The 25,964-nt window shown below is 44.4% G+C and overlaps 1 protein-coding gene across 1 annotated transcript; it reads right to left on the reverse strand.

Annotated features, from left to right (window-relative positions):
- Positions 1 to 203: 203 nt before the first annotated feature.
- LOC138974610 (uncharacterized) lies at positions 204 to 6,092 on the reverse strand. The gene has a single exon (XM_070347331.1). The coding sequence runs from the start codon at positions 6,090 to 6,092 to the stop codon at positions 204 to 206; it is 5,889 nt and encodes a 1,962-aa protein (XP_070203432.1).
- Positions 6,093 to 25,964: the final 19,872 nt, after the last annotated feature.

Here is a 25,964-nt window from a genome sequence, read left to right on the forward strand (position 1 = left end):
AGCCGGGTTTGCCAAGAGGCAATGCACAAACGAATGGTCCGTCATTATCCAGTTAGTGTCCTTTCACAGTCTACAAAGGCACAAGTTGTGTGATGGGTCTGACATAAGTCACAGGCTTCTTATCTTTCATCACCCGAATCTCAACAGAGCGAACCAAAGAGTCATCGCTGGGGAAAGTGCGCACAACTACGCCAATGGGCCAGTCATTCCTGTGGGTCCCTGGGTCCTGAAGAAGAACAAGACTTCCCTCCTCCACGTTCATTTGCACGTTTTGCCATTTCCTTCTCTGTTGCAATGATTGCAAATACTCTTCCTTCCAGCGTTTTTAGAACACGTTTTGAGAGATGTTGCACGTGTCTCCACTGACTCTTGTAGATGTCCTTGATGTCAACGGAGTCAAGAGGGACTTGATCTCGTTCACATTTCAGGTTCAGCAACATGGATGGGGTAAGGACAAAAGGGGAATCAGGGTCATGAGAGATGGGAGTGATTGGTCTGGCATTGACAATTGCACACACCTCAGCCATCAGGGTGCACAGAATTTCATGGGTCAGAGCTTTCCGCCTCTGATCTTGCAGCATTGAGTCAAGGATTCTCCGCACAGTTCCAATCATGCGTTCCCAAGAACCACCCATATGAGAAGCGTGGGGTGGATTAAACTTCCATGTGATTCGTGACTGTGTCAGGTGTTTGTTCACATCTTCAACAAACTCAGAGTTTATCCCAAGTTCGCCTGCAGCACCTACAAAGTTTGTTCCACGGTCTGACCGTAGCTCTGTCACCGGTCCTCGCAAGGCAATGAATCGTCTGAGGGCATTAACAAAGGATGAGCTGCTCATGTCTTCAATGACCTCGATGTGGATTGCCCGAATGGCCATGCACACGAAAACGACTGCCCACCGTTTTGCGCTTGCCAAACCTCCTCTAGTCTTTCTAGCTACGATGGACCACGGCCCAAAGACGTCCACACCAACATGAGAGAATGGACCGGATGGGGTGACTCTATCAGCAGGGAGCGAGGCCATGTGCTGATGAGCTGGCTTTCCTCGGAGACGTCGGCACTGAAAGCACTGGTGAATAACCGAGGCGACGAGACGTTTGGCTCCCACAATCCAGAAACCATTTGAGCGAAGTGCACCTTCGGTGAAATGACGTCCTTGATGCTTGACTTTCTTGTGGTAATGCTGAACAAGCAGATTTGACACATGATGTTTCCTGGGTAGGATTACTGGGTGAGCACTCTGAAGCCCTACTGTGTCTTTTGCTCTATCCAGCCTCCCACCGACACGGAGCAGACCTTCCTCATCCAGGACAGGTGAGAGGGAAGCGACAGGGCTGGTTTTGGGCAGGGCAGAACCCTTGCGGAGACACTGAATCTCTGCAGCGAAGGTTTCATGTTGGACAGTCTTGATGATAAAGGTCTCTGTAGCTATCAAAGCAACATGGTGATGATAGCGAGAGCACTGGTGCCAGCCTTTGCAGCAGTCTGTGGGGAAATGGAAACTCTGGCACAAGTGTCGAAGCATGGTGAGTGAGCTAACCAGGGCGTTCCAGCTTGAGAACTTCTCGAAGCGGCTTGACAGAGGTGGGTGTACATCTTTGACCTCCGTTCTACGCACCACAGGCCTGACCTCACAATCTTCATCAGGAACGACCATGGGAAAGATGACTGCAGGGGCTGCAAGAGGCTTCTGATTCTCGAGGAAATCTGCTGGTCCTCGTAACCAAGTTTCTTCATTCCCATTGAAGTCTTCCAAGGCACATCTGGTAGCAACGTCAGCAGGGTTGCTCTCTGAAGGCACGAAGTGCCACTGGCTTGGCTCTGACACATGCCGGATGCGTTCGACACGATTGCTCACGTATGTGTAGAAGCGTCTGGTCTCATTGTTTATGTAGCCAAGCACTACCTTACTGTCAGTGTAGAAGGAGACTTTTTTCAGATCCACAACTAGATGCTTGGAAATCAGCTGCCAGAGTTCTGTAGCGAGAACAGCACTGCAAAGTTCCAAGCGAGGTATGGTGTGTCCACTTTGAGGAGCCACCTTTGCCTTCCCCATAACGAAGCCAATGGGGGAGTTTTGACTATCTTTGGCCTTCACGTATGCTACAGACGCGATGGCCTTCTCTGAAGAGTCGCAGAACACATGGAACTCGACATCCGACGACTGGGTCAGTGACGCAGGTAGGTACATACGAGGGATATCGACTCCCTGGAGGGTCTCCAGAGAACGTTTCCACAGCTTCCATTTCTCCATCTGAGCTGCAGACAGAGGTTCGTCCCAAGCTCGACCATCAGGACAGAGTTCTCGTAGAATGATCTTCCCTGCAATGGTTGCCGGAGCAATGAACCCAAGAGGATCGTATAGTCTCCCCAATGTAGACAGGATGCCTCTCCGGGTGTCAGCAGTGTCTTCGAAGTCCAGGGCGACAGAAAGAGTGTCATTTTTCAGATTCCACGGGATACCAAGGCAGCTGTGTTGTGGAAGTTGTGAGGAGTCTGATAAATCCACAGACTTCAGTTCTGTGCAAAGGTCTTCAGCTGGAAAGGCTTTCAGCACTTCAATGTCATTTGAAGCAACCTTGTGAAGTCTGATCCTTCCTTTCTCCTTGAGTTCAGTCTGGGTGAGCTTTATCAGAGACACAACTCTTTCACTCTCTGGTAGCGATGTGACGCCGTCGTCGACGTAGAAGTCGGACCCGACGAAGTCTTTCACATCCTTGTCACTGGAGGCCACCGTTTTCCGGAGACCGTAACTGGCAACCGCTGGAGACGGACTGTTTCCAAACACGTGCACGCACATGCGGAATTCTGTCAGAGGCTTATGGAAGTCATTGTCCTCGTACCAAAAGAAACGTAGGTAGTCTCTGTGGTTTTCGTCTACAAAAAATTGATAAAACATCTGCTCGATGTCCACCGAAACTGCGCAGGAGTCGCGTCTGAACCTCAGTAGGATGCCAATGAGGTTGTTCGTCAAGTCTGGTCCTGAAAGGAGCATGCTGTTCAAGGAGTGACCTTCATAGACAGCAGACGAATCAAAGACGCCACGTATCTTGTCCGGCTTCTTCGGGTGGTAGACGCCAAAGAAGGGGAGATACCAACATCTACTGTCACCCTCAAGCGGTGGTGCTTTCTCTGCTGAGCCTGTTTCAAAGATTTTCTTCATGAACTCGAACATGTGTTCTCTCTTTGTGAGATTTCTCTTCATGGAAGCATGAAGTGTATTGGCACGGTGAACTGCTTGTCGTCTGTTGTTGAACTTGATGGGTTCCGAGTTTCTGAAAGGCAGGGGAGCAGACCATCTGCCTTGATCGTTCTTCCTAAAAGACGAGTCCATCACATCTAGGAACTTGCGATCTTCCACGGATGTGCCAGCAATCTCATCATCCTTTGTTCTCTCGAAGACTTTGGTGCCGAGCTGGTCGGCTTCCGCGATTTTGAGGTTGTTCTGGCATGGCTCGAACAGTGATTCTCTTGATCCATGCAAAACGTGGGTTTTGATGACCCTGACTGAGGATGGCTTGTGGATACCATCTAAGCACACATCGCCCACTATGACCCAGCCAAGGGGTAGGCGCTGGGCAAAAGGGGACATTGGTGGACCTGTCACCTGGTCCAAGACATGATGGGCCTCTGGTAAGTCACGTCCTATGAGCAGACTTATAGGCACATCACTGCGAAGAGGAGGAATCTGACCGACAATTGAATGAAGGTGGGAATGGCATTTAGCCACATCATCTGTGGGGATTTCAGACCTATTGTCCGGAATATTGTCGCACTCAATGACCGTAGGTAACTTCAAAGTGGTCTGTCCGTCGAGGGATTGCACCGTCAGGTTTTGTCCACGTCGCCCGGTCATGGGGTATGTACCAGAACAGCTTGTGAGTGTGTACGAATACTCTTCAGGGTCTACACCCAGACGATCCAAGAGAGCAGGAGAAGCCAGAGAACGGTTACTCTGGTCATCAATTACAGCGTAGACTGTGGTAGGCCTAGTAGATGCCTCAGCTGAGTAAATCCTTACTTGCACTATTTTGCCGCAGGAGCGATTGGCGTTGATACTATCGCAGAGGGTTGTGCATTTGTTTTCTACATTATTATCTCGTCGACCCTCCCCGCCATGATCTGATGGCGCTTGTGACTCCCTTCGCTCCCCACGGTGCATGGCAGTACAATGATCAGGCTTGTTGCATTTTTCGCAGCTCACGGTGGCAGGACATTTCTTGGCAATATGTTTCGTAGAAGAAAGGCACTTGTAACAGATCTTCTTCTCTTTCAGAAGTGCAACGCGATCGTTCCACGATTTTGCTTTGAAAGCGTTGCAGGTCGCCAGGGTGTGCTGAGATTTGTGAATGGGACACTTATCTGGCGGCTCGTGGGGCTTGTCTTCGTTCTGGTCAATGTCCGTTTTCCTGGCGAATGCTTGCTGATTCCTTGGGTTCCTTTGTTCGTGCGGCTTGACTGGCTCAGACTGAAAGTTGAACGCAGGATCGTTCAGAATTTTGCTTTGCGTACGCACGAAATCCACCAAGTAGGAGAATGGTGGGAATGGCACACTGTGTACTGTCTTGTACTTGAAGGCTTGAGTAATCCACCTTTGCTGGATGCCGCGTGGAAGTTTGTTCATGACCGCATTCACTCCTGTAGACGAGTTGTAAATCGCAAAGAGGGGAGATAATGCTGGGTTCTCAAGAGCGCTTTGTATTTCGTCTAGCAGGTCGCACAGCTCGTAAAGCTTCTTCCCGTCTTTGTACGTGAGTTGTGGAAATTGCTGCAACCTTGCTTTCAAGCACGCCTCTACAATTTCTGGAGATCCATATCTCTCCTCTAGCCGCTCCCAAAGAGTCCGAAGCCCTCGCTCGGGGTTGGCAGCGTTGGATGCTCGAAGGCTTAAGGCATACCTGCTGGTTTCTGGCCCAAGGTACTTGACCAGAAGGTCTAGCTCCTCTTGTGGAGTCGCATCCAGGTCTAGCATGATCGCTCGGAAACTGTTTTGCCACACTGCAAAGGACTCGGGTTTTTCATTGAAGGGGGTGAGTCGCGATAGCATCAGTTCTTTCTTCAGCAGGAATCTGGAGAGGTCACTTGCATCAGCTGATGTCTTCGGTGCGGCATGGTGGTTTAAATGCGGGTCGAACGCTTTGGCTTGAGCTGAGAGGTTGAAACGCGGGTGAACGGAAGTGGTATCAGGCTGACGTTTCTCATCAGGTTTATTATCTGTGTCACCTGACTGAAGGGGTGCTGTGTCATTCTGACGTGTTTCCCAAGTGTGGAGATTCTGTACGTACTCTTGAGTTCTCTTCAGCTTGGAGTTTGGCGAGATGCTTCTGCGTGACCTGGCGGCACTATTTTCCTCTGCAGCCTCCAGAAAGTTGGCTTCAGCGTCAGCTGCTGCAGCTTCTTTTTCATCAGAGAGAACTCTCAGTTCAGCCTCACATTCCTGTTTCAAACGTTCATTCCTTGCTTGTGCGATCTTGTTCTCTTCTTCAAGAAGGGCCTTCTTCTTTTGGAGTTCCAGCTCCTTCTGGGCAAACAACAATTTTGCTCTAGCCGCTTCGGCCTTAGCACGCCTGCGGGTAGCCGAGCTAGTAGAGGAAGATGCAGTTTTCCTGCTGCTAGCCACTGACTGTGCATGATCATTCAAAACATTCAAAACGGTTTGACATCGAGATACACGCAAATGGTACATCGACAAAAAATGCTGTTTGTCCTCTACACTTTCTTCACTACGAAACCTGGACAAAAACTCAAGATAGTTTTGTGACTCACATTCATACTCTCTAAGAGCATCATACAAGTGTTCTTTATTGACAACCTGTGAATCTAACAATTCATCAATCTTATCACGGGGGTGGTTAACTTTTTGTAGCAAGGCGTCTCTAGTTTCTACGTATTGTTCTTTGCCTTTCTCTGTAAGGGATCTGATGCGTACGGTTTCTTGATCTTTGTCACCATCAGCTTCTTTTACTTCTTGGATGATAGGCTTTCCACCAGTATTAGACAATACTTCCTTTGGTTGCTTGGCCAACCCAGCGTCAGGCAGTTCTTTGTCCTGTTGCTTGACCGACAGTTGAGACTTCTCTGTGACTGACATGGTGAGTAGTCCTTACAAGTTGGGGCAACTGTAGTTGACTGCTCCACCCTCAGAATGTCTGCGTGGGGGCGTCTACGTAGTAGTCGTCTCGGATCCACGATGCCCTCATCAGCCGGATGGCTCAGTTGCATAAGTTTTCACTGTTCTGCCTTTATTCTCAACAGGATGAGAGTGCAGAGAGTGTCACCGAGCACATCATACACAACACGCCACCAATAATCTGGGTTAGATCATCTTATTACAGCACTATGACATGCAAGATGACGATGGCGTCGCATACCACTGTTAGATCATTTTATTTGCAGTGGTATGCGACGCCATCGTCATCTTGCATGTCATAGTGCTGTAATAAGATGATCTAACCCAGATTATTGGTGGCGTGTTTTGTATGATGTGCTCGGTGACACTCTCTGCACTCTCATCCTGTTGAGAATAAAGGCAGAACAGTGAAAACTTATGTGAACTGAGCAGGTTGCTGACAAAAAACAGACAGAGATTTGGCCCTGTGAAGAGAGACGGCCGTTTCACAGGAAGTGCATCAAAAAGTGTCTTAAAACCACAAAAAGGTAAAAAAAAACGTAAAAGTAAAAGTGAAAGTAAAAATAACTCCCGGAGACAGAACATTAACTCTTAAAATGTGATCGCAATTAATGAAAATAATTCAATTAGGACTCCGATTATGATTAAATAAATTGATCTAAAAAAAAGAGTTCATCTTATTCTTTATCATTTCTCGATTCCAAAAGCATATAGATATAATATGTTGTATTCAAAACAAGCTCTGAAAGTTAAAAATAATACAGAAAAACGCTTTCCTTATTACCGCAATACGCTATTGCGCTATTCTGGCGTGTCAGTTTCACTTCGTGTTGCACGGGAAAAGTGAGCGACTCCCTTGTCCCGCGGGGATTGACGAAGCTGTTTTGTTTTGGTGAAAAAATGCAGTGCGTTCAGTTTTATTCTGAGAGTTCGACAGATTGACTAAATGTTGTAATTTCGCCTAACGCGACTTATTTACTTTCTATGCTTGTTTTGAATACAACATATTATATCTATACTTTTTTGTAATCAGGAAATGATAAAGATAAATTAATGTTTAAACCTCCAAGCTGATAATATGCAATAAAACATTATTTTATTCAAAACTTGACTAAATGTAACAAGTCTTATTGTTTTGTAGCTTCGTTGTAATCTATTATGTAACACAGGATATTATAACGCAGCCTATTCAACAAGCGTCTCAGTTATTGTTCCCTGTATTGGAAATATATGTTTTGAAAAGACGAACATTTTGTGAAAACACCTTAACAAAGTTGGCAAATGACGTGTTCGTTGACAATTGCAACCATCGCTTGGTTGTTGTGTTTTAGGTGAAACTTCCACAAAACGTTGGCCAGCAGTGTGGTCAGCTGTCGCTGTTGTTGTTGTCGTCGTCATTCTCATCACTGTCGTCGTCATTTGGAGATGTTGGCGTAAGTGTTGTTCAATTTGTTTTTGCAGCCTGTATTATTTGCAAAAAGTTCACACATTTGATAGAGAAAGGAGTTAACATATTTTGAAGTTGTGATATGGCTCTGCCTGTTTAGATTCCTGGTGGACACAATGTTCAGCCTTCTATAAAGGACAGTGAAATCAGAGCTGAAAGAGAGAGAGAGTGAGAGAGAGAGAGAGAGAGAGAGAGAGAGAGAGAGAAAGAGAGAAAGAGAGAAATAGAGAGCGAGAGAGAGACATAAGAAGGGAAGGTGTGTTTGTGCGTGTGCATATATGCGTGTGTTAGTGTGTATGTGAAGATGCGTGCATGTGCGTGAGGGAGTGTGCGCGCGCGCGCGCGTGTGTGTGTGTGTGTGTGTGTGTGTGTGTGTGTAAGAGTGTTTGTGTATGCATGTCTGTACCTGTGTGTGTGTGTGTAAGTGTGCGTTTAGGGAGTGTGCGCGTGTGTGTGTGTGTAAGAGTGTTTGTGTATGCATGTCTGTACCTGTGTGTGTGTGTAACTGTGCCTATGTGTGTGTGTGTGTGTGTGTGTGAAGTTGTGTGCGTGTACGTGCATGCGTGTGTGGGTGTGTGTGTGTGTGCAGGGGCGGATCACATCATTGTTAGGGGGGGTTTCCATTTTTTAGGGACATTTCGACGATGCGAAGCGTTTTGGTAAGGGCCCGAAGCGATCGAACCTCCTAGGAGGGTTCAGGGGACTGCCCCCCGGAACATGTTGATAAAAACAAGGAAAATGGAGCAATCTCGTGCAATCTGAGCCAGGAAACTTCCCCTAATACACCTTCCAAAAAGTAAATTTAAGAAGACAAATTGCGATTAAGACAATGACAATTGACCGATCTGGTGTAACCTGAGCCAACAAATTACCCAACTATTTTCTCAAACCGTCACTTAGAAGACAAAGTCCGGATCCTAGGGGGGTCCCGGGGCATGCCCCCGGAGAACAATGTTCATAAGGATCAAGGAAAATGGAGCAATCTGAGCCATCAGTTTGTCTTTATTTTCAATGTTATTTGATTTTGTCTTCTCTTTTTTACATTTAGTCAAGTTTTGACTTTCTTTCTTTCTTTATTTGGTGTTTAACGTCGTTTTCAACCATTCAAGGTTATATCGCGACGGCAAGTTTTGACTAAATGTTTTAACATAGAGGGGGAATCGAAACGAGGGTCGTGGTGTATGTGTGTGTGTGTGCGTGCGTGTGTGTAGAGCGATTCAGACCAAACTACTGGACCGATCTTTATGAAATTTTCCATGAGAGTTCCTGGGATTGATATCCCCGAATGTTTTTTTCTTTTTTTTGATAAATGTCTTTGATGACGTCATATCCGGCTTTTCGTGAAAGTTGAGGCGGCACTGTCACGCTCTCATTTTTCAACCAAATTGGTTGAAATTTTGGTCAAGTAATCTTCGACGAAGCCCGGACTTCGGTATTGCATTTCAGCTTGGTGGCTTAAAAATTAATTTATGACTTTGGTCATTACAAATCTGAAAATTGTAAAAAAAAATTTTATTTATAAAACGATCCAAATTTACGTTCATCTTATTCTCCATCATTTTCTGATTCCAAAAACATATAAATATGTTATATTTGGATTAAAAACAAGCTCTGAAAATTAAAAATATAAAAATTATTATCAAAATTAAATTGTCGAAATCAATTTAAAAACACTTTCATCTTATTCCTTGTCGGTTCCTGATTCCAAAAACATATAGATATGATATGTTTGGATTAAAAACACGCTCAGAAAGTTAAAACGAAGAGAGGTACAGAAAAGCGTGCTATCCTTCTCAGCGCAAGTACTACCCCGCTCTTCTTGTCAATTTCACTGCCTTTGCCATGAGCGGTGGACTGACGATGCTACGAGTATACGGTCTTGCTGAAAAATTGCATTGCGTTCCGTTTCATTCTGTGAGTTCGACAGCTACTTGACTAAATGTTGTATTTTCGCCTTACGCGACTTGTTTTACATTCAGTCAAGTAATGACTGAATGTCTTAACATTGGTGGAGAGTGAGGTTTGTCTCCCGATGTATGTGTGTATGTGTGTGTGTGTGTGTGTGTGTGTGTGTGTGTGTGTGTGTGTGTGTGTGTGAAAAGCTTTTCTCAAAAACGACTGAACGGATTGCTATAAAAATTGGTACATACATTTATGAGAGCATTTGCTCGAAACTTTTGGGCCGATTTTGATTGGGCTATTTGATGACGTCATATTTGACCGTTTGCAACAGTTGAGGCGGCACTCTCACGACTACAGTCTTTCATCAATTTGTTTGAAATGTTCGTTACATGATCTTTAACTTAGTGCAGACTATGGGATTGCATTTCAGCTTAGTACCTTAACAATGTGTTTATGAAATTATTACTCAAAGTTAGCCAGATGTGTCGATTTCTTAAAAGTCCATATTTAAATCATAAAGGTGACACCATTGTATTCTGCATTGCCTCCGGTGTCTGCAAATATATAGTTTTGTTGTGTCTGTTTGAATAATGGGCTTAACATGAAGAAACTCGTTAAATAGCAACTTTCTTTATTGTTTCTTTGTTCCTTATCATTTGCTAATTCCAATAATATTTAGTTTATGGTGTTTGTCGCTGAAAATATCCTCACAATGAAGAAAATCTTTGAAAGGTAGTTATGCTTCATGAAGCCTGTATCTAATTATCAAGCTGTTTTCTCTGTGTGTGTGTGTGTGTGTGTGTGTGTGTGTGTGTGTGTGTGTGTGTGTGTGTGTGTGTGTGTGTGTGTGTGTGTGTGTGTGTGTGTGTGTGTTTGTGTGTCTGTCTGTGGGTATGATGACCAAAAGCCTCCAAAACGGATTCACCGACTGAGACGGGGATTGCAGGGTATGTTCTTCGCCACTCGAGTCTTTTTATGGGGTATTTTTGAAAGAGCGGAAAAGGGTAGATTTCCTTTGAGCTATCGATGACCCTTCCCGTCTTGGCTGTCGACACTTTGCTTCATCTGTCCTCAGCACGTCTTTGGTTTTGACGTCATGTGTGAATGAATGCAAATGCGCTAGTACGCTGTCATACGGAAACAAACAAAACTCCAACTGTAAGTTCCCTCCACTGTATTAATTAAGTAGATGTGCAACGCCAAGGCACTGCATACCCCAGCGAAAGACAAACCTCTCTCTCTCTCTCTCTCTCTCTCTCTCTCTCTCTCTTTCTCTCAAACACACACACACACACACACACACACACACACACACCCAAGTTACACACGTACACACATACACACTCACTCACACGCACTCACTCACTCTCTCACACACACTTCACTGTACACACAAAACACACCCCCATACGCACATATAGACAGACGGACATACACACCTTTACAAACAAACACACATACACACACACATACACTTACGCACACGCACAAACACAAACCAACCCACCCACTCTCTCTCTCTTATACAAACAGACACACACCCACACAAACACACACACATGTACATACGCACGCATGTACGCACGCGCACACCCACAGACACACACACACACACATTGACTCACACAAATCTCATACACACAATACACACACTCATACGCACATACACGGTTGGCCTAGTGGTAAGGCGTCCGCCCCGTGATCGGGAGGTCGTGGGTTAGAACCCAGGCCGGGTCATACCTAAGACTTTAAAATTGGCAATCTAGTGGGTGCTCCGCCTGGCGGCTGGCATCATGGGGTTAGTGCATGCTAGGACTGTTTGGTCCGGTGTCAGAATAATGTGACTGGGTGAGACATGAAGCCTGTGCTGCGACTTCTGCCTTTTGTGTGGCGCACGTTATATCTCAAAGCAGCACCGCCCTGATAATTATGGAAACAAACAAACAAATACGTACATAGACAGTCGGACACACACACCTTTACAAACAAACACATATACACACTCATACACACACAAACATACACACACACTCATGCACACACACACATTCACACACACACCCACACAAACACACACACACACACACTCCGGTTGGTCCGGTGTCAGAATAATGTGACTGGGTGAGACATGAAGCCTGTGCTGCGACTTCTGTCTTGCGTGTGGCGCACGTTAAATGTCAAAGCAGCACCGCCCTGATATGGCCCTTCGTGGTCGGCTGGGCGTTAAGCAAACAAACAAACAAACACCCACACACTGTACATACGCACGCACACACACACACACACACACACATTGACTGACACAAATCTCATACACACATAACACACACTTATACGCACATAGACCGGCACGGTTGGCCTAGTGGTAAGGCGTCCGCCCCGTGATCGGGAGGTCGTGGGTTCGAACCCCGGCCGGGTCATACCTAAGACTTTAAAATTGGCAATCTAGTGCACAAAATGAACACAAACACACACACTGCACGAGAGAGAAAGACTACGGGGAGGCATGACGCATTAATTGACGTCAAAGACTTTCGACCGTGACGTATTCTTCTTACGCGAGCTTTATCCATAGACTTGGAAACTACGGAATTTCTACCCGTCCAATGCGGCCTGGGGTGGCGTTTGCTGAAAAAATGGGGGCGCCTATTTTACCCACCGTATTTTTGTTAGTATGGTCCCCATTTTTGGTGAACTTCCATCTCCAACTGTAGCACGTGGCCGGGCACAACGAATCCTTCTTTATCATGTATTATTCGGTGTGCACATTTCTCAAATCGATTACAGTATAGCGTTCACGGGATACCTCCAGCTTCGCTGGGATCAGTTATGACAGCATACACACAAATACACACAATCATGAACATAAAGGTTATATACTCAAAAATCCGGTACTCACAGTTTTGTAGCAATAAAACACCTAGAGATGACAATCTCGTACAATTGTGCTTGCAAAACTCTTTACTCTTCAATCAGGTAAAGAAATACAAACGGTCCGTGACCACATAGGCGCACGGTATCTAGTTTAAGTGTAACGACTCACGGCTCTTGTATAGTCAAAAATCACCGTCTGCTCTGGCTACTAAATATTCCTTATCTTAAGTTATCAAGTTCTTGTGGACATATTTTAATTCTGGTCCTACACAGAATCACACAGCTTCTATAGCCGTACACTCGGAAATGTATTTAATACTAAATCCTCTTACTGGCGACCTCGGTCTACGCAGTACTATCGTCCAGTGACCTCTAGGGTCCAACTATACGGACACAATATAACCGTGCTCTAGCGTCTAGAAATCCCGTCGAATCTCCGCTTGGCAAGTCAATAGGTAAGTTAAATACGGCGACTTCTCAGATCCATGGTGATGTCATCTGGTCGCTAACTTCCCGTCTGACCGGTTATACGACGCACTGCACAACACAAATAGCGGACATCTTGTCTTAGATATCTGCCTGCTATGTTTAAAGTTACAGTGTTAGTCGATTCAACTTATGCGATAAACATTAACAATACTCAAATGCTTATTCCATTTACCTTAAAAGTGCTTTACGCGGGCCTCCTTCCTCCCGGTCGATTCCTGTGACAGACCCCTCTCTGTCGCTGGACAGTGGTCAAGTGTAAAGCTATCTGCGTTACGATTCACAAAGTCAACTCTGTCAGTGAGTGAGCTGACTTCACAGCACGTGCTAGTCACTTTGCTGTGTCACACTAGGTTCCCTGGTTAGCGCTTCTAAAAAGCGTGGAGGATCTTTCTTTCTTTATTTGGTGTTTAACGTCGTTTTCAACCACGAAGGTTATATCGCGACGAGGGAAAGGGGGGAGATGGGATAGGGGAAAGGGGGGAGATGGGATAGACTAAGAGCCACTTGTTAAGTGTTTCTTGTTCACAAAAGCACTAATCAAAAAATTGCTCCAGGGGCTTGCAACGTAGTACAATATATGACCTTACTGGGAGAATGCAAGTTTCCAGTACAAAGGACTAAACATTTCTTACATACTGCTTGACTAAAATCTTTACAAACATTGACTATATTCTATACAAGAACCACTTAACAAGGGTAATAAGTGAAGAATTGTATGGGTGAGAAAAGGAAAGTAAAAGGACTTTGGGGAGGCAGAAATAGAGAAGAAACAAGAAAAAGATCCTAATTAGGTTCACGGCATCGAGAGTGATGCGACCTTCTCTCAGAAGTTAGTAGAGAAGGCTCCCCCATCCACCACCCGGGGGACGCGCCTCTACGCCAATTAGGGGGCGCGAGGGCGTGGAGGATATCACTGTCAACATTGCTGGTTAGTATATTCCGTGATTTCCTTCACATCATGTCATTCGTCATTATGAGTTATTTTAATATGCTGACTGTTAGCAAACTTGATAACAGGCATGTCGAGAAAAAAGATATCAAGCATGAGCCTTTCAGGCGAATGCTGATACCGTTTGTGAGAAATAACGGGTTTATTTCGACCAAAAGAAATTTCGAAGCGACCACGCAAATTAGACAGGACAGCCGCAATGGGAACTTGAGCGCTCCTACCTGATTATGCCTGTCAGTCAAAAAATTCTCGTGACCTGGGTCAGCCAATCAGAGTCACACACCTGACGTGATGAATATTCACAGGTCAAATGCGTTTGACACACAACAATCTCACAAGATAAGCCATGTTGAACATGCGTGTCGGTTGCTTTGGGTTTTCTTGTTGAACGGAGAGGGACAGATTTAGAACCGACTCCAGACCGATGGGAAATGACGTAAAGATACATTTGACGTAAAGCGAGTGACGCAGTTTCACTTGATTTTTCCGAACTTTGATCATTTAGATTTCAAGTGAGCAGGTCGGCACTGCACACTCAAACGATGGGCGGTGCCTTGCTGTTCCGTACAGCACCCACCGGCAAAACTCGCTTTTCGGTATTTTTACATAAAGAGAGTATCATCTGACAGTATTTGAAGTGTCATTCTTTAGAATAAATCACGCTGATATTGTTGATTTAAATTTTTACTTTGTTTTGTCAATTTTTAGCTTGATAAACAAAAAGGGTCCCTGCCTGAACGTTATAACATTTAACAGGTCACCTAGAATCCGTCCTGATTGGTCAACAAGCCATATGGGGCACTGAATTGGTAATAAATGTTCGTAGCGTCATTGTCCAGTCTCTTCGTGGTTTCTTGGTCTCGGTTACAAAGACAGTCAAGTCACGGCAAGCCTAGAGTCTCTCTCTGTCTCTCTCTTTGTCTCTGCCTCTCTCTCTCTCTCTCTCTCTCTCTCTCTCTCTCTCTCTCTCTCTCTCTCTCTCTCTCTCTCTCTCTCTCTCTCTCCCTCTCTCTCTCTCTCTCTCTCTCTCTCTCTCTCTCTCTCTCTCTCTCTCTCTCTCTCTCTCTCTCTCTGTACGTCAGTGTGTGTGTTTGTGTGTGTATGTGTGTGTTTGTGTGTGTGTGTGTGTGTGTGTTTTCAGAAGGCGAAGGAAAACGAGCGTATTGTAGCGCGCAATCGCTTGACTGAATGGTTAATCACGCCTCAGCGTTCTTGTTTGTTTAGTTTGTGTAGGCTGGGGTGGGGGTGGGGGGTCCGAAAACCCCGGAATCCCCCCCCTCCGATCTGCCCCTGGTGTGTGTACATAGGTGTGTGTGTGTGTGTGTGTGTGTGTGTGTGTGTGTGTGTGTGTGTGTGTGTGTGTGTGTGTGTGTGTGCGTGCGTGCGTGTGTGTTTCTGCCTGTATGGCTGTGTCTGTTTGCTTGCATTTCTGCAGTTGTGCATGTGTACATGTGTCTCATTTGGTTTCTTGACAACTGTATTAGATCTAATGTAAATTATACCCGTAATGGTGTCAGCAATGTAAACTAGTTTACTTGCATGAGATTGCTGTTTAATGTACTGACTTATATGATCCTAAATGTTCACGATATTGTGTTCCAGACAAGTCACAGAGGAATAACGCGGGTTCTATTGAGGACTGCAGCTCTGGATTTTACGAAGAGATCCCAGAACTTCCCATTGACCAACAGCAGCAGTCGTCACTGATCCCTGCTGCTCCTGTTGAAGACAACCTCGTGCCTCTCCAGAGTGATGTCGTGGTGCCCATCCATGCAGACCTGCAGCCTCTGCTGGTACATGTGCAGGAAAGACTTCTGCCTGAAATACCTGATGCTGCTGTGGTTGTCCACTCTATCAACCCTCAACCCCCCTCTCTGTCAGAAACCCCAGCGAACACACTGTCCCCCGAAATGCCTGATGCTGGAGTGTGGCTGCCTTCCATCTACCCTCACCGCACACCTCTGAGAAACCCTGTCCTTGACACCCCCCTGAGTGCTGCCTCTCTTAGCGCTCGCCGTCACCCTGACCCTAACCGACCAGAGGAGATCGAAATGAGTGTTTTGGGCGAGACACGCTCACGAGCGATGGAATTATATGCTCAAGCCAAGGAAACGCTTGAGGACGACGATGATTTCTACACATTACTTGGAACAGCGTTGCTCTATCGACGGCAGGATTTGCACCTTCGTTCTGTCTTTGGTGATGTGGAGAAATCTCCTGATGAGAACTGTGGCGAGGAGGATTACTACCTGGAGCTCATTCCTGACGATGTTCCCGACAGCTCACACTCCCAAGAGAACTGTCAGCAGGCCGTCTATGACATTCCCAGGAACCTCGCACGACCCCAGAATGTTGACTACTATCTTCATCCAGTTTCGGACGTTGTGCATAGCCGCTCACGAACCCAGAATAACGACGACTACCTTCACCCAATTTCAGACGTTTTGCCAATCCTGCTACCCAAGGATGATGACGACTACCTTCTGCCCAAATCGGACGTGTTGTCTAGCCTGCTACCCAAGGATGATGACGACTACCTTCTGCCCAAATCGGACGCTTTGTCTCATTACCCACGACCCCCAAAAGCTGACAATTATCTTCATCCGATTTACGACATTTCCCCTAAACGTTCAGGATCCTTCCTCCCCAAATCTAACCGTTCACGACCTCAAAGCGACGATTACCTTCACCCTGGTTCAGGTCCGACTAAACCTCACTCCATCTGTCAGGAAGACTATTACATCTTTCCAGGCTCTGAAAACGTTAGGCCCTCGCCCAGTAAAACGGATTCAGACAAGCCAATTATTTTTGTAAATCCCGAACAACTAGTTTTTGGAAGTCCATAGCGTTTGTCCACTATCTGCGAAGAATCAGAAGACGTGGTGTCTGAAGATCAAACACAGCTACGCCCTGATACACCTCCAGACACCACTAGAGTAGAATCCGGTCTATCAACAATGCTGAGAAAGCTTGGCGATGTTCTCTCTGATGATAAGTCATACCTGCACCCTGTCCGCACAGACCACACAGAGGCAATGAGGAGCTTCGTTGTCTCCGTCTCCCGGTTCTGGCCACCCTGATGAGCAAGATGAATCAGGTCTGCTTCGTGCTGCCTACCACGCTGCCTGCCTCTAATACCATACTTAATCTACCGGCATCCTCTGAAAATCTCACTGCTTCAGCGTCAGATGCTGACCAGCACCATTAACCCACAGGCGGGAGATCTCCACACGGGGAAGTGGTAATATCTTCTTTGATTGACAAAACTGACGAGCCCAGCATCCATGATGAGCTGCACTTTACATCATTCTTTGACAATCCTGACGATTCCTTGACTGACGACGAGGTGTAGGCTGAACGCTTGATCACCTTTGTTGACACAACAGCTTTGAACAGTCGCTGCTTGCTTTGCGGAAGATGTCCTAATGACTGTATTGCACGGTTAGCGAGAGAGCGTCATCATTTATATTGCAGGACAGTTGATAAGGCGTGAGTCTTACTTTTGACATGCTTGTGTTGTTTTGTCCCCGCGTTGTGTGTTGTAGAGCCTCCGGTTATTACCCGATAACAGAGGGGCATATCGGTTAAAAGACTGAGAATTAGTCATCTAATTGTGACAATTAAGGAAGCTTTTTTTTATTTGTTTAATTTTATTTTTGTGTATCGACTTTTGTTTCTCAATTGTATTTATCATTATACATATACAGATTATATAAAAGCATACATATATATATATAAATATACAAACAAATAAGGAAAAAATAACCAAAACAAGCCTTCACGTTTTCACCAATATTTCGGCCTCGTGGCCGAGAACAAAAAATATAAATAATATAAATATGTATAGGTTACAACACGAGTGGTTTTTTATATGGCTTGTATTTCAGTCAAGACCCAGCGGATGAATATCATCGGGAGACACGAGCCTCTCGCGAGTGGATCTCGATTGATATTCCCGCTGGGTCTTGACTGAAATAAAAGCCATATAAAAAACCACGAGTGTTGTAATCTGTATAACCCATTCTACCACCAAACACAAAGTGTAGACTACTATCAGCACTGTTGCGATCTGTGGAGTGTAAAACAGTGGTGCCAGCGAGACTTGGCCCTTTTGCAACCTCAAACTAAGTGACCGTCGCTAAAAAAAATAAAACGAATGAGTGCATCGATAAGTACGCGGTAACACTACTTTCAGACCATTTAAAAGCTTTAAGTAAAGGTTCATAAGTTGCAAGAAAGTAATGAAGTCGTATAGAAATCAATTTAGTTGAAGCGCACAATTCTTTTGTTTTGCGTTTCAGGTCGGCGGAACGGGCGAAACCGGTTTGGCACCCATTTGGCTAACTCGATTCAGAATCGATTCCACGTTGTTTTTGGCTTATTGACAGAGAAGCAAATTTTAGGGAACAAATATGTAGGTTTAGATTTAACCATTTGCTCCCTATTTGAAATGTATCTACGTGATAAACTGTTTTGCGAGTGTGTTTGCATGGATGAACCTAAAGGCTAAACTGGTATGGGTGTGAGGAAAACAGGACCAAAGTGGTGAAGTCGCGAATTGCTGACACCAAGTCTGTCACCGCCGATTGATTGCATTTTGAAGGAATATGACTGGATTACGGAAAAATACACACATGTTAAGTTCTTGAATACCTTCATCGCCAATGTGGACTTACTGCAGAGCCAGGCAAAAGAGTAGACTTGCTCGCAAAATACGTGAAACAGCCGATGTTTGATAACGAAGCGAAGTCAAACCAGGTAAGGACGCTTCTCAGTACCGCTACGCATGTCACCAGACCAGGGTTGTTGCTTTGAGTTTGACTAACAAACTCGAAACTGTCATTTAAAACATGAGCCAAATGTGTATTGATTGTGTGATTAGTCTATGTGACAGGGCTTCTATTATCTGTGCTCCCTAGCTTCTGTCAGTTCCCACACCGACACTGCCAGAGGAACTGAAGACGCGCACCAAACACACTGCTGACAGACTCTCACTCTCAGTCTCTCTCACACACACACACAACTCGAAGAAGGTCTGATAAGATGACAGATAAGCTTGTTTTCTTTTTTTCAGGATGAACTAGACTAATAACAACAAAATAATTTTTGATACATGTTGTTGCAACATTTTTTTTTGAATCTAAAGGTTTTTTGAATGCAATACAGAAGCAATTTTCACACATTTCATTGTGGCTCTGCGCCCATAAATGTGCATAATTTGTATCAATAGTCTGACAGCTAGTGATAGTTTGCAATGAAAATAGCATTAACAAATAACAATGTACTTGTGGGTAAGAAATCAACCAACTCAGCAATGCAAACTTTGCTGAAAACAGAGGCACATATATATATATGTCTGCTGAAAATAACAAATAGTGGCAACATGTTTGAAGCGAAGTGAACATCACCACATATAAACTTACTATCAAAGTAGTACACTAAATAAACTGAATAAACATTGAGAAAAAGTACTAGTGCCTGAGCCATGGAAGTGGTTTCTTTGTTGTTGCATGTTCAATATTTCACAAGATGCAGAATTATTGCTTAAAATTGAGTAAAACTTACTAAACGCTAGGCAACCGCTACTGCGAAAAAGACTGATGCACTAACTGAATCAAGTTTTACAACTAAAGATCATGCGGATGGACATTGATTAAGTTTATTTGCGTCGAGGACGCTTGGCAGGAGCTGCTTGCTTAACACTTTCACTCTGTGTGTCGGTGACTGAGAGTGAGACTGTAGCTGTGGAATTTGATTGTGGTGGGTTGACGTTAATGTTGATGGTGCAGTTGGACACAGAGCCTCCGAAAAAAGGAATGGAAGGGTTGGCTGGTGGCTGCCTGAATTTTGCATTCTTCTGACATTTTTCATTTCTCATTTCTCATTTCTCATTACTTTATTGTCCCATCGCTGGGAAATTCGGGTCGCTTCCTCCCAGTGGAAAGCTAGCAGCAACGGAGTCGCGCTACCCAGGTGTCTGCGTGTTTAGGTGTATTCAGCCACCTGCACTTATGGCAGAATGACCAAGGTCTTTTACGTGCCATTGTGATGACACGGGGGTGGGACATGGCTTCCGTCTCTGGGTCTGCACATAAAGTTGACCCGTGTCCTTCCCGGCCCGAATTCGAACCTGCGACCTTTCGATCACAAGTCCAGTGCCCTACCAACTGAGCTACCGTATGTGTATGTGTTGATGGACTGCACATTCTTATGGCCGGTTAACTGCATTATTTCTGTGGGGGCAAATTGCTTGTTGACCAATGTTTGCACCATGGTTTTCCTTGCGCTGTGGTTGGTTATTCTTTTGTTTTGGGTCAGACCTGCTTTGATTGCCATATTTTTCATTAAAGTCGCCAACTTGTTGACGCCAACTCTCTGTTTTTTAACCATGTTGTGCCAGGTTTGGGGTTGGGGACAGTTGTGGTCGCGATGTAGAAGGGGTGGTCTTCTCCTGAGTAGTCTTCTGGGCGATATTCAGCATACAGCCTGTAAGTTGCCACTGCACTGGGCATCTGGTCGGATCTTGGGGTGTTGCCCACACTGTTGGTCGTACAGCTCTGATGTTTGTGACATGTTCCCCTGTCCTGGTCTTTGTGGATCTTTCGTTGTAACTGAAACATTAGTCAGTAATTGTTTCTCCCTTTTCTACTAAACCTTAGAAAATGTTGATATGTTTTATGTTGGATGCTGTTAGTGTTAGCATGAAATTTCAGAGTTGCTATCAATTTTTCTCTGTGTGGTACTTTTGAATATATAAATATTATTGCACTATAGTTTAATCCAGTTACCCATTATTTTGCGCGAGTAATTGGGAGAAGTATGATTGTGAAATACCATAAACTGATAAAGCCAACTGCTTTTAAGGTCTTGCTATAGGTACAATCAATAATTATAGGCATTTATTATTTGGGAAAAATACAAGTCTGCTGTTGTGCTCTTATTTCTTAGGCATACATATCCCATATAATGTTAGCTGTGATTATGTGATCAGAATTTGTTTGGGCTTGGAAGTTTCATTCATGCTGCGCTTGTTATTTTGATCTGCATAACTAAATATCTTTCGTTGTTATAATACAAATCGTTTTACCTCAGGTACTCCTTGCCAGATGAATCTTTTTCAAGAGTGACATCTCCCCATTTCATCTGATGGTGGTCGGTAACTGCCCTTAGACCAAAGTGTATGCAGTTATTCCACCACAGGGTGTTCAGGAGAGATTCTGCAGTAGTTTGGCCCAGTTGGTTACTTTCGTAGAGAGTGTTTATTTCCTCTTCCGTGAGAGCTTCAGCACTGTATTGCATGTTCTCCTTGCCTGCATTTTTTAGCGCTTTTAGTTTGGCATTTAAGGTCTGTTGAGCTTGCTGGAAAGAAGGGGAACGATTGATGTCATGTGGGTACGATTTGCTTTTAAGGTGTCGGTGAATGCTTCCCCAGAAACTTCGCATCGACGTTGCTTCATAATCTGTCCCGTCTGCTTTTTTCAGTGCGATGAAGTAGTTTGAAAGAATTTCATTGAGGGAGGATGGTGAATTTCGAGCTCTGTGTTCGGCAACTTTTCTTGAATTAAGGTTTTTAGTAGCTTAACATCGTGGGCAGTTTTCTTGAGTGTGTTTTGGCTGGTGTTTTGAGCAATAAACGTCGGTATGTCTGGTATTTCTGTTTCAGCAAAGCGTTTTTTTTACTTTCGGCGTTGGTTTTGTGTTTACGGAGTTGTCAGTTTCTGGAAAGTCCATGTCAAGTTCTTCGAGCACATTTTGGGGCGTCAGAATGTGGTCAATGTCAGGGTCTGATGGCAGACTTGCAAATTTTTGTACATTTATTCTATGGATTTTGCGTCTGGTGCCGTTTGGGGTCACCACAACCAGTATAGCGAAGCCAAGTGGCCTTGAAACACTCTTAACTACCCCTTCCTCACCTCCGTTGATCTTTACTAGGTCGTTCACCTTAATGAGAGACAGGATTTGTTTTGACATTTTTTTGGACGTTTCTTTGGTGCCAGACAAACAGTCGTTGCTACGATGCAAGGGAGTACTCGTTGTTTTGTTTTGGTTTGCAGCCATTGAGCTATAAAAATACAACATATATGCCCATACTGAAGTAACAGAGACAAAGAAGCAGCTCATGGGAAATATACTGTTCAAAAAAAGAAACGCATAGTTGCTACTTGCCAAATTTGTTTTATTTTTCGAAAAAATTAACAGAAAATCCAATATTTAGATTATTTGTTTGAAATTTGGTATGGACACAGTTGAATGCACACACAGTTCATTTGCATCTTCAAATCAATCAGTCAATCAATACGATTGGGTGCCGAGGCTGTCAAGTCAGTAGGGGGTGTGACTGCCTTGAGCAGCAACAACTGCCCGGCACCTTCTGGGCATGGACTGGATCAGATGCCGGATATCTTGCTGTGGGATGGTGTCCCACTCCTCCTGAAGTGCCTGCAATAGATTTAGTTATATGGCTACAAGGATATCCACCAAACTGCAGAAAATGTTTATCTGGTCGTCGACCTTTCGTCCATTGCCACAAGTGAGCTCTGCACGTGACGCATGCGTTATCAGTGGCTACAATGTCAAAATTGCTCATTTGGCATGACCACTCGTCATGCTTCAGTGTAATCTCGTGCAACTCGGGGAATATTGAGCTCTCACCATGTCTTCCAAAACCCATAAAAGCGGATTGTTCGCCACAAAGAAATCAGACAACAATTCAGCGACGAAAGATGGCCCGATTGAGCAGAGAAGACCGCCAAATTGCATTGGGTCGTTTACAAGCAGGCCAAAGTCAAAGTGCAATCGCCAGGCGCTTCCACGTGTCCCAGAGCACCATCAGTAGACTGTGGGTCAGGTTTCAAGCCACTGGCTCCGTTGCTGACTTGCCACGAGCGGGAAGACCAAGGGCGACAACTGCTGCTCACGACCGCTTCATACGGCTCCGCCACCTCCGGAATCGTTTCCTGTCGGCCTCATCTTCTGTCCAGGCTCTCCCCGGGCCACACCGATTATCGGACCAGACCGTGCGGAACCGCCTGCATGAAGCTGGTTTGAGAGCTCGCAGACCTCACGGAGGAGCTGTCCTCACCCGCCGCCATCGCCAGAACCGAGTGCAGTGGGGCAACCAGCACCTTCGCTGGACCGTCCGGAATCACTGGAGACACGTGTGGTTCAGCGACGAGTCCTACTTCCTGCTCCAGCGACATGATGGTCGGAGGAGGGTCTACCGGAGAGTAAACGAACGTTACGCGCCCAACTGTGTGGATGAGGCACCCGTTCATGGTGGTGGAGGCGTCATGGTGTGGGGGCGATCAATACCGCTGGAAGGAGCACCCTGGTGCACGTCCAAGGGCGCATAACTGCCCAGCGATACGTGGAGGAAATGCTGCGCCCACACGCCCTTCCTCTTCTGGCTGACCAGGATGCCATATTCCAGCAGGACAACGCTCGCCCGCACACAGCACGACTCGCCACCCAGTTCCTCACCGACCACCATGTCCAGGTGCTTCCCTGGCCATCCATGTCGCCAGACATGAACCCGATAGAACACCTCTGGGATGAATTGGACAGACGTGTGCGCAGGCGAGAAGAAGCGCCGGCAAATCACCGCGATCTATTGCAGGCACTTCAGGAGGAGTGGGACACCATCCCACAGCAAGATATCCGGCATCTGATCCAGTCCATGCCCAGAAGGTGCCGGGCAGTTGTTGCTGCTCAAGGCAGTCACACCCCCTACTGACTTGACAGCCTCGGCACCCAATCGTATTGATTGACTGATTGATTTGAAGATTCAAATGAACTGTGTGTGCATTCAACTGTGTCCATACCAAATTTCAAACAAATAATCTAAATATTGGATTTTCTGTTAATTTTTTCGAAAAATAAAACAAATTTGGCAAGTAGCAACTATGCGTTTCTTTTTTTGAACAGTATATCATAACGACAGGATATAAGAGAGTCCAAATGATAACAACCGAACGAAAATGCAATGTATTATGATAACGACAGATCGAGAGTGTACGTATTATTGGAACAGACGTCAGTTGCCACAGTCAGCAATCTGTAAAGCACGATATTTTAAGAGCATGATGAATTATATAGGTCCTTTTTTTAAATGATCTTTGGGTTGCTGCTTCCGAACTTTGCTTTCAAATAAGCAATCATATTTCGTTGGCATACACGGTTTGATCCAACGTGTTGTTACGTGTTTGACATATTTTATTCGTATATGATTGTGACATTGGCTTCTGTACAAATCGTTTCCTTAATCACCTACACTGTGTGTAATATTAGGTCTGTTTGTCTTCCCTGTGTATGCATATTATAAAAGGAGTGTTTTTCAATGTGTAATTTGAAGTTCACTGCAACTTGTATAGCTCACAAGGCTTGTTGGTGAATGTTTGGAACTTTGCTAATGATTTCATTATTTCATTGCACGAAACAATGGGACTGCTATGACAACGCAGTTTCTTAAAAAAAAACCACATATATACTGTTTCGTGGCGACTGCTGTGCAGACATACTTGTTTACCTAATTGATTAATGCAATGCGAGTGTCAGAATGAATAATAGATTTATGACAGACCAGTGTGTCTGCACATGCACAGCAGTCGACATGAAACATTATTTATGTGAAAGAAACAGATACAAACAGTTGTTGTCTAAGTCTCATTGGTTCATATTAAATGTTTGTCTTTTCATTTCACACTGTGAATATCTTGATCATTGGTCCAGATTGAATAGGATTGTGTGTGTTGTCCATTTCACACTGTGAATATCTTGATCATTGGTCCAGATTGAATAGGATTGTGTGTGTGTGTGTGTTGTCCATTTCACATTGTGAATATCATTGGTCCAGATTGAATAGGATTGTGTGTGTGTGTTGTCCATTTCACACTGTGAATATCATTGGTCCAGATTGAATAGGATTGTGTGTGTGTGTTGTCCATTTCACACTGTGAATATCATTGGTCCAGATTGAATAGGATTGTGTGTGTGTGTTGTCCATTTCACACTGTGAATATCTTGATCATTGGTCCAGATTGAATAGGATTGTGTGTGTGTGTTGTCCATTTCACACTGTGAATATCTTGATCATTGGTCCAGATTGAATAGGATTGTGTGTGTGTGTTGTCCATTTCACACTGTGAATATCTTGATCATTGGTCCAGATTGAATAGGATTGTGTGTGTTGTCCATTTCACACTGTGAATATCTTGATCATTGGTCCAGATTGAATAGGATTGTGTGTGTGTGTGTGTTGTCCATTTCACATTGTGAATGCCTCACTGATCCAGATTGTTTTTCGTTCACATCATACTGGGAATACCTCATTGTCCAGATATAATGTTTTTCTGTTCATTTTACACTGTTAGTATAGGCCAATTAAGGTGGCTTTTTTGTTGTTGTTTTCATTTTCGACAACAAAAAGCTCTGTGGTTTGACTTACATCTGTTTATCTGTATTCTACATTCTGAAAACCTGAGTGTTTCAAACTAGTCCACACTATTTACCTTAACACATGTCTGTCTGTAAGGGACTTTCATGTTGTATTCATTTGTGTGTGCTTTTGGCTTGTGTTACTGGTTTAGTTTTAGTCTTTATTGAGTGATGAATATGATGTTTACTCGCTGCTTTATTTGTGTATATTGCATTCATTTATTTCTTACTCATTAATTTGGTAATTCATTTATGTTCTCATTCACTAAGGTATAAATGTATTTGATTGTTTTTTTGGTTATCTATACATTTTAAATATTCACTTTGTCATTTATTTAGTTGTATTTACTTATGTTTTAATGTATCATCTGATTGCATGCACATACTCATTGCTTTATTATTTATTCATTGGTGTGTATACCATGCTATGCTACGTTCGTCATGCCTGGAAACAAGCAGCCATTTGTAATTAATCAACCGGCCATCAACTGTCTCCCATTTCATATGATCAACTGATCATTAATTGCATTGTTCTCGTATATGAAATAACAATTGTAAAATGTATCTTGTTTCTATGTATAAACAGCAAAATCATAACATTTCTTTGGTTTTTATATGAACAATCATTTGCCAAATAAGTCTTCTGTTAAAACAAGCATCCCCTTATAACACATTAAATTAAGGGAAGACGGTCATACACGTGACACCTCACTTGTGCAAAATAAGAGTATGTGGGATG

Source organism: Littorina saxatilis, linkage group LG8 (genome assembly GCF_037325665.1).
Source record: "Littorina saxatilis isolate snail1 linkage group LG8, US_GU_Lsax_2.0, whole genome shotgun sequence".
NCBI lineage: Eukaryota > Metazoa > Mollusca > Gastropoda > Littorinimorpha > Littorinidae > Littorina > Littorina saxatilis.

Bases quoted from the DNA above. Each gene is read 5' to 3' on its own strand.
- LOC138974610 (XM_070347331.1), bottom strand. From the start codon at position 6,092: ATGTCAGTCACAGAGAAGTCTCAACTGTCGGTCAAGCAACAGGACAAA.